This window comes from Mycteria americana, chromosome 14, assembly GCF_035582795.1.
Source record: "Mycteria americana isolate JAX WOST 10 ecotype Jacksonville Zoo and Gardens chromosome 14, USCA_MyAme_1.0, whole genome shotgun sequence".
NCBI classification, from domain to species: Eukaryota; Metazoa; Chordata; class Aves; order Ciconiiformes; family Ciconiidae; genus Mycteria; species Mycteria americana.
The window spans coordinates 2,244,604-2,254,358 of NC_134378.1; the positions used below are offsets into that span (position 1 = coordinate 2,244,604).

General features: G+C 43.7%; 1 protein-coding gene across 1 annotated transcript; it reads left to right on the forward strand.

Moving 5' to 3' along the window:
* Nucleotides 1-624: 624 nt before the first annotated feature.
* On the forward strand, nucleotides 625-9,378 carry GDF5 (growth differentiation factor 5). Its single transcript, XM_075517387.1, has 4 exons — nucleotides 625-1,512; nucleotides 4,076-4,279; nucleotides 5,452-6,134; nucleotides 7,745-9,378. Exons 3-4 carry the CDS (start codon nucleotides 5,501-5,503, stop codon nucleotides 8,611-8,613), a joined length of 1,503 nt encoding a protein of 500 aa, XP_075373502.1. The 5' UTR covers nucleotides 625-1,512; nucleotides 4,076-4,279; nucleotides 5,452-5,500; the 3' UTR covers nucleotides 8,614-9,378.
* Nucleotides 9,379-9,755: the final 377 nt, after the last annotated feature.

Consider the following 9,755-nt stretch of genomic DNA (forward strand, 5'->3'; position numbering starts at 1 on the left):
GGGGCGGGCGGAGCGGCTCCCCCTGCCCGCCGGGCGCGACCGGGAGCTGGGCCGCGGGGCGGGAGAGCCGGGCTCGCTCGGGGCCGCTCTGTGGCAGCGGGTCCCTTCTCGCTCCTCGCTGACGGTGCCGCGCCGGGCTGCGGTGCTGCCGCGGCGGAGAGGCCGCCCGGCAGCCGTTCTGCTGGGCACGAGGAGAAACTCTTGAATGGTCTGGGATTCTGTAAGTTCCTCTGAATGCAAAGATACCTGCACGCCCTCCTCTCACCCAGTGAGTAGGACGAGCACCAATAGCAATTCCTGTGAGAAGGACCAAAGTACCTGAACTGCAGAAGGCGTCGCTAAGCCAAGAGCTCCCAGAGCTTTTCCAGCAAAAGCCAGTAAATAGCAGCAAAGGTAGCCACAACTGCCACAGCCTTCACAGTGATTTGTGTGGAAGATATTTTTACTTGCACGTAGCAGCCAGTTGGAAGTGTGGCAGCGTGCAAATGGTGCAAGTTGGCGAAGCAATTACCAGATCATTACTGCTAAGTGTGACTTTCTATAGTTCTAGTTTGTATCTTATTTTTGTCTCTTGACTATTAAGGCTGTCTAGATAATTATCTCCAATACAGTGGAAGCCTAAATATAATTGAGATGGATTCAGCTCCATGTATTTTAACATAGCTGAAGCATCATTAGAAATGTAGGCGAAACAAAAAATATTCACAACTAGGGGTAGCGTCTTGTGAAGCAGTGATTGCAAGAAAGGGTTTAGGGAATGAGCTCTGAAAACCTGCTTTATATGGAGCGGCTGAAAGACCTCTAGCTTACTGAGCAAAAGATTAAGAGAGAGGTTAATTGAAAGCTATAAATTCCTGTCAAATGAGACAAAGATAGAAAAGAAATCAAATTTCTGCAACTGCAGCTAGACAAGTTCAATCTGTAAATATGATGTCCTTCCATATACAGCACTGCTGCTGGGCGAGTGGATCATCTTACGCTGTCTCAAGTTTTCATATCTTCCTGAACTGAAGTGCTGCTCTGTAAGAGCTCAGAGCCTCTGCTGGTGTCTAAGCACCACGTCGGACTCTGTCTCCAAGGGGACTCACTGTCAGAGTCACAGCAAGCAGCTGGATGGCTCCAACCACACGCTCCCTCACACCCCTCCCAGCCTGCTGTGCCTGGGGTGCGGGCAGCTCTGAGCACTCTAAGGCACCTATGCCCTTGGATCTACAGTGGAAACAGTCCTCCAGCCTTGCTAGCAAAACACTGCGGCCTCAGCTGGGCTGTCATTGTGGGGCTTGATTCCCAGTGGCCCGGCTTCATTCTTGCCTGTAGCGTTTCAGGTGAACTTCTTGCATAAGGTCTCCTGAGATTCTTTCTTGTTCCGGATCTTCATCGTTTTGAGACTACTCGGATCCCAAGACAACTGGCTTTCCATTGATTCCAAGTGACATCCACAAATGCTGTTTCCTTTTTCACGCTGTGCCTGGCTTTCTGGACCTACCACATATGCATCATTGCAGCAGACAGGTACTTTTTAGTAGTAGTGTTCTTGAGACAGGACATGTAGTGGATAGTACCTCTGTGCTTTTCTCTAGGCTTGTCCCATCCATAGCTCACTACTGTTCAGAGGTGTAGCCAAGTCTTTTGATAACCAATGAAACTATTCTTTCTTTGGACTTCCAATTTTTTATTTATCATCACATCATTGTAGCACAGCCTTTTGAAATTATGCCACAATTTCCCATGTTAGTAGGAACTTTATTATCTTTGTTTTGCTCTGGCCCAAGACAAGAACAATTTTTAATTATAGCACCCCTGAGTTTTCTGTAATTCTTTCAAAAAGCACAGAGCTGTTAAGTTCCTCCTAAAATTATCTTTTTGTACTTTTAAAAATCAGTCCCTAAAAAGCTATGGTGCAGAGGTCTAAATTCTCACAGAAACAGAATGTTAATTAATTTCAATAAGCAAAAGCAATGTGACAGCAAGTGGCTTAATATATAGAGCTTACTCAACTCAATCCTGTAAGTCCTTTCTAGAAATTAGTTCACCTGGGAAAGGATAATGAAATTCCTGATAGATTACTAGAATAAAGATTTCCATGTGCAGCTCAAACTGCAAGTTCGCAGCAGTGAACAAATTCTGACTCTTGACATCACACATCCAACGGAACATCCTTGGAGCCATGTTGGGGTGACCAACTGTATATGGTATATTTTAGAGTGCACCCAGGGAGTTCTGGGCTCTGTGGGCAAGCCTGGCATTTTCTGCTTGGCTCAGCCCCTGCCTTTATTCCGCAGTGTCATCTGACAGATCAAGCAGGTGATCTGAGCTTTCCCTGAGCCTACCCTGCTGCTGCCTGCTGCAACACTGGGTAGGACTTCAGTTGGCTGGAGTTCAGTGGCAGTCCTGCTTCCAAATGACAAACATCTACAGGTGGCAATCACAAAATGATCACAAGGTGTGTGCTTCAGGGAGCACATCAGGTGTTAGTGTGTGCCTGTGCCCAAGCATTAAAGAAGAGTATAGACAGAAGCCTGTATCCTGGAAGGGGCTCGTGCACTGTGGCTCCAGGGTCTACCTCATTGTCGCATGGAACATGTAAATATGTTGACCTGGGTAGGGCCTTTTATCCTCAGGGAATGGCAACTTTTTCCAACACTGTGAAATGTTCCTTTGGCTCCCCAGAGTGATCCCTTCCTCTAGCCCACTCTGGATGTCCAGAGGGACTCACTGAAATTGTCTGTTTGAGAAGGTGGCACAGCTCATGTAGGCATAATCTTAGCATCTGGAGAAGAGGAGGCCATGCACTTCCAAGGAGCAGGGACCTAGGTAGTCCTCCCTTTTCAAATCCCTACACACACTGTGTGAGGAGCTGCCTTTCCAGAATGGGCCAAGAAGGGCAAGTGGGCTATACGAACCAAGCCACTCGAGTCATAAACTTGGCCAGTGGTGAGAAGTAATTGAACATTTTGAACATCTTGAAGCCTTGAACATCTCTTCCACTGTCTCCTATATCTGATCTAAAGCCTGCACCCAAGTGAGGGTTTCCATCTACATACTGAAGATACCAGTTGAGTTTGAGTTTAGCCAGCTGGAATAACTCCACATTAGTGTAGGGCCATAATAGGACACCCTAATCTGTGGGTCTTATTCAAGACCAACGTTTCACTCTGGGGGCCATGGGGATCAGTGCACTCTGTACAGCAACCGTGCTTCCATGGTTCCAAGCACCTAGATGGAGAGTGCCTCAAGAGAGCCTCTTTTAAAGAGAGAGAATAGTTTGCACAGCTTGCTTTGCTTGCTTTTGCTCTTTTTTTTCTGTCTAGGTCTGTCCAGCCCACTAAGATACATTACTCTCAGACATGTAAATATTGTTTGAACATATGATTGATTGTGCTTTTACTATGATTTACTAAGAGACAAGGCCCATGTAATCACATTGTCTTACCTCCTGCTCTTTCGTGTCCATCTCTTAAATCATTTGTAAATCTGTTTGCAAATCTCAGCCAAATCTGATAGAGCAATAGAGCTCTTAAAGATATTATGAGAACTGGAAGCTGGATAGATTAAAAGTGGGAACTCAACATTTAGTTGTTTTTGTGGCCTACTGGCAAGCTAATCAATACCCCCATAGTGCAGAACCAGACATGGCACACTGCCTCCTGCCCAGCAGGAAGGTGGGCAATATGGGAAGGACAGAAGGATGGCATGGTTGGGAGGGCCATGGGGACAGTGTGGAGTGACTGCCAGAGAATGGTTTCATCAGAAGTAACTCAGCGAAAAGCTGCTTTATTTTGATGGGGAATATCAAAACTACAACTGACATCAGAGGAAGGGCCATTAGATCAAAATCAGGAGGGTGGGGTTTTGGATCTACCTTATTTGTGACATCTGTGAAACCACTGAACTCTTCTTCAGTTCCTCCATCAAAACAAGGTAAAGCATTCAGAGCTCCTCATGTAGAAAGGTCTGCAGGTTGTTATTTATGAAAGTAGTTTGGTGTTTCTGATACTAGTCAGGGTGGGAAATGCTACAGCACGCACAAATCAAGCTAAAACTGTTGTATCTTTTCCCTTTCTTCTTGCCTCAGAAATAAAAACAGAGGGAGGAGGACCGGGCTTAGCATCAGTGCAAGATGAGAGAAGGGTCCCATTGATCCCCGTTCAGTCCAGCCCAGTGCCTCATTTCCCGAAGGCTCATTTAGAACAACAGTTCATTTTTTGCAGCTTATGAAAGACACGCTTGCTCCGCACTCTCTTTTGTACGGCTGAAAGCAGCAGGACAGCCTTGACACGTAAGTAATGCTGGTTTCTAACTACCAGCCTTCTTGTGGCCGCGGGGTAGGCGGCTCTTGAAAATTTTGCACCTAACTTTAAAACAACGGCTGGCGTTCAGCAGCCTCTGGAGGAAAGACTGGGGTTTCGGGATGTCTCCAGCCCCCGAGGGGCTGGGGCCGGAGGAGGAGGCCGGCTGCCTGCAGGGTGCACTGCTGCCCCGCACTGCGCCGCCGCCCACCCCGCAGGGCATCCCCGCCGGCAGAAGCTGCTTCTCCAGCTGGGCTCACATGGATTTTTTTTAAAGCATAGTACTAACTACACGAAAATACACTGACTGCGGGCATGGCCGTGTTGTGTTTGTGAAAACTTTACCCTTGTTAAGCGCCTGAGTTACCAGCTCAGCTTTTCAGTCACCGGAGGACAAAGTGAAGCCACTGTTGCAGTTCTCTGGAAACAGAGCTAAACGAATGATACTTCGATATTTCAATGTATGTGCCCAGTGGACTGTATGACAGGTCTCAGTTGTTGATTTTGCAGTTTGTCCCGTTTAAACGTGAAGTTCATCGAAGGCTAAGGTAGAGGTCGTATTGCCACTTGAAAAGGCATCCTCTGGAGTTTTGAGCCTGTGGAGCTGTTTCACATGAGGCAGAGTATGACTCATGCTAATGAAAAGGGTAAAGAAGATTTTTTTAAAGAAATATATCGCAGTTAAATTAGTTTAGACAGCATGACATCAGAGAGTAATTAAATAGGTTTGTTGGAATTCCGTTTCCAATTCCTGAGTTCAGGTTTGTAAAAGATTTCTGAGCACCTGCAGGTCTCTGTGTGTGAAATATTTTCACTGGAAAGGATTCAAAACTTTAAAAAAAACTTTTAACACAGAGGCAGCATTACGCCATTCTTCCTTCTTGGAAAAAAAACCCCTTGGATTTAAACAGGACTCCTTCAAGTTTTCAGTCAGTTTTACAGAAGAAAACGAGGTGGTAAACTTTCTCTTTTCAAGAACAAGTTCTTTATAGCTGCTAACTGAAGTCAGGGGAGATCGTATCTGAATACATGAGCACTTCCACTATGGGACTGGATACAAGTATTGAACAACGAGATTTGAAATGTTTTAATCTCAAACGAAAACCATTTTTGCTGACTTTGGTTTTTAATTTCTTTCATGTTTTCTTCTGCCAAACTGGAGGAACCTTTTCTGATTTTTTCTTCAGTGGCATTCAGAGGAAGACCAGAGGATGAAAATCCTGCATTTTCTCACTTTACTGCTTTGGCATTTGACTTGGCTGTCTCTGGATCTAGTTCCTGGAGTGCTGAGTAATTCTGAAGCAGGCCAGAGTAATCCAGGATCTAAACTAGTTTTTTTAAAAGCAGAAGGAAAAGAGAGGAATCCCTCAGCACGGGCAGGTACCCTGAGGACTGCAAGCCATGGATATAGTACTGGGACCTCAAAGGCTAGGACTAAAAGCAATGCTGTTCAGGCTGGAGCTCTGCTGGCCAAGAACGATGAATCAAAGAAGGTTCTCTCAAGAACAGCAGCCACGGAGGGCAAGGTAGGACATCTCGCCAGCAGACCTTCTGGAGTAAGGACAGTGACTCCAAAGGTTCAAAATCTTAGCAGCAAGGTGGCTTTGAAAAAAACTGGCACAAGCAGTACTGACACTGATTCTTTCAAAACCAAAAAGACTAAAGAGCCTGTAACCCAGAGGGAAACTAAGGAAACTTTCAGACATCCCCCTATAACGCCACATGAATACATGCTCTCTTTGTACAGGACTCTCTCAGATGCAGAAAGAAAAGGTGTTAATGGAAGTGTAAAACTGGAGGCTGGACTTGCCAATACAATAACCAGCTTTATAGACAAAGGACAAGGTAAGAACGGAGCTCGTGTGTGTGTGTGTGTGTGTCTGTGGACAGAGAGAGATGTCTGTGTTCATACAGGTAGAGAGTATTAGAAAGTAATCATACTTTGTTAAAGTCAAATAGCTCTTTCATGTAAATGAAATCATACAACTTTGCTGCAGATTTTGTCTTCCTGCCTTATCTTGGAAAATTCACTTAGAGACAGAACTAGATGGTTGTGTGGCAGCCAGACAAAACATTTAGAAAATATTTTAGATGCATATTGTTGAAAATCAATCAGTCTTTGCATGCTTAGGTGTTTAAAAACCTTCTAAATTTTTGTCTTATTTTCTTTCCATACCTAACTCCTGGAAACTGCTAACATTAGATTTTATTGTAAGGTATGTCTAGAAACACATGATATGCTAAGAACAGGGCTATTCCGTGAAAAAAACCCACAAGTTTCAGTATCAAAGGGTCAGCCTGATTTGTTCAAGGTAGAATTGTGAGGAACTACACTGTAGACCCAGGAGTCATTATAGCGTAGGGTGGCTGTATCTGTACTAGCTCAAAGCTCATGCTTTCAGGTACCACCAACCTTCTATCCACAGAATCCCACAGCTAAGCACAGAATAACAAGAGTAAGTAACTTCCAGGACTCTAGAACTTGCGGTTCAACATTCTGGTTCCAAACTTTTTTTGAAATTTGAACTAGTGTCTGCTTTCGCACAAGAAATAACCAGGCTCCCAAAGAATGATGTTCACCTTACCGCTCTGGTTGGAGAGCCCCGTGTTGCTTCTAGTGATGTTAGTAAGAGTTTGTCATGTACTTAAGGAAGCAACACAGGCTACAGCTGATAAGGTAATGGCGATGGAAGACTCAGCCAGGACTGGATTTGTTTGTCATTTAATTATGAATAGCTTGGCTTCTGGGAAGGGATGATACGCTGCTCACAAGTGCTGCATTCAGGTTCTCAGCTCACCACCGGAAGGCATTGTTAATGTAACATTGCTAAAACGTTGGTTCAGCCATATTCCTTGTTAGTGCTGCTCATGAGCTTAACCAAGCAAATGTAACGTCAGGTTAAACGGAGGTATGTTTTTCTGCCCAATTTGAAAAAGTCGTGAATCATGTGGAGTTAAGTTAATAAGGCAATTATCCTTGTGTCTGGCAGTTCCTGAGGGATGTTGGTTTTAAAGGACTAATTCACTATTGTATCGTCTAAGGGTAAATTTGCTCATGTTTGGAGCCAGCATGAGGCCTGGGCACCACTGAAGCTCTGTTTCGGTAATTTAAGTAGGATATAAGTGGTGAATAGGCCCTGTGAGTGCTCAGCCCTGAAAAAGGACTATTTTTCAATTGGCTAATTGCTACTTTGAAGCTAGAAAATGCCCGCTGGTGAAAGAAATGAGATTTCTACAAGGCAAACTCAGAAACTCATTTCCCTGTTGAGTCACTGAGTTCTTCTGGGTCCCTGCACAGAGCTGATCCCTTAGACAAAAATTGCTCTTTTTGTTTTGTGGGCTAATTAAGGAAACTTCTAGGCTTATGAGCAAACTTCAGGAAAACCATTAAGAACTGAATAACTGATGTTGATCTGTGCTTGATATACATTTAAAAATGTGTGTGCTTTTTTTAGACGAGCGAGTGCCAACTATAAGAAAACAAAAATATATTTTTGACATCAGTGCATTAGAAAAAGATGGTTTGCTGGGAGCAGAGCTTCGAATATTGAGGAAAAAGCCTTCTGATACATGGAAGTCTCATTCTTCTGGAAAAACTTCCCAAGTGAAATTATTTAGTTGCTCTACAAACAGACAAGCAGCAACACTCCTGGACTCTCGTACTGTCAGTATCACAGATACACCAAAGTGGGAAGTGTTTGACATCTGGAAACTTTTCAGGAACTTTAAAAACTTGGTTAACTTGTGTTTTGAACTGGAAACGTTTGACAGGGGGAGAGCTGTTGATCTCAGGAGTGTGGGATTTAATAGAACAGGAAGACAGGTCAATGAAAAGGCTCTCTTCTTGGTATTTGGGAGGACAAAAAAAAGAGACTTATTCTTCAATGAAATCAAAGCTAGATCCGGTCAAGATGACAAAACTGTTTATGAGTACTTATTCAATCAGAGGCGGAAGAGAAGAGCTCCTCTAGCAACACGGCAAGGGAAGAGGCCCACTAAGAATCTGAAGGCAAGGTGTAGCAGAAAAGCCCTCCACGTGAATTTTAAGGATATGGGCTGGGATGACTGGATAATAGCCCCTCTAGAGTATGAAGCGTATCACTGTGAAGGGCTTTGTGAATTCCCCCTTCGATCTCATCTGGAGCCCACCAATCACGCAGTTATCCAAACATTAATGAACTCAATGGACCCAGAATCGACACCCCCGACTTGCTGTGTCCCAACCAGGCTGAGTCCTATTAGCATTCTTTTCATTGACTCTGCGAACAACGTGGTCTACAAGCAGTATGAGGACATGGTGGTGGAGTCATGTGGTTGTAGGTAGCAGAACAGTTGCTCGCATGAATATGTTATGAAAGGTGATATGACACACTGAACATAACCTCTCCTCAAACAAGGTTAACTACATTTCTTACCTCTAGGGTAAATATGTTTACAAGGATGTAGCAATAAATCCAGTGCTTCTGTATGTCTCTCCACCCTGGGCATATTTCAGCAGCATTTGGATGCTGTCATGCAGCCTGATATAAGGCCTTGTGTCGGTGACATGAGACTGGCTCTAACTGAAGGCCACGACAGAGAAGATTATACCTCCACACCTCTAGATTGCCTGCTTTTAGCCTTAAGGCAGTGGGTAAAGATGGTATCAGTGAGCTGTGGACATGACCTGTTTGATCCTTTGAACAATGTTCTTGAGACTGAATTTATGTCTGAGTCCCATGTGCTTTGTCCATTAAGAAATGCAAGAAAAGATTCCTGATGCCGAGAAGAGAAGGTTGTGTTGTGGTGTGCTCCCATCTTGGTGTAAATAGTTACACTGTAATACAATTTCTTTCTGATTAGCTCTTGAAACTATGCATATATAAAAAAGGAGTCATTAAATATAATATGTTGATTTAGTTTTAAGTTTTACATGGAGATAGGTGATGCAGGAGGTATTTGCTTCCATATATGTTTTCCTCCAAGCTACTTATCTTTCTTAAGTATCCACTTTTCCATTATTATGTAGCAAGATATATTACTCTGTATAAGGTCCAAGTTGTTCTCAAATGCTCATAGTAAAAGTGTTCAATTATGGCATAAGATGTAATAAATTATTGACACAGTGCTACATTGTGTCTAGCTGTCCAACTCTGCATAATTATAATGCCATTAATAAATTGTTTTTAATGTTTTTGTACAATAAATACAAGTGAAAGGGACTTTTCAGTGCAGCAGAGTAACAGTGGTATGCAAAACATGGCCACGTATTTTGCTTGCCTTTAACTCTGCTGCTGCAAAGAGAAACTGGAAACATTGGAAGAAAGATCTGAAAGCATGGCATGGTTTGATCTGGTGGGGAATTACACTATCACTTGATGTATCTGGGGCAAAAATGAGTTATGCAGATGATTGCAAAAGAGCTCTGGTATCCTTTTGTTCCACTCTCCAAGGGCTGTGTGTTTGCATATCCCCTTTATCTATTCT

Bases quoted from the DNA above. Each gene is read 5' to 3' on its own strand.
- GDF5 (XM_075517387.1), top strand. From the start codon at position 5,501: ATGAAAATCCTGCATTTTCTCACTTTACTGCTTTGGCATTTGACTTGG. The intron at 6,135-7,744 runs GTAAGAACGGAG...TGCTTTTTTTAG, and splicing joins CTTTATAGACAAAGGACAAG to ACGAGCGAGTGCCAACTATA.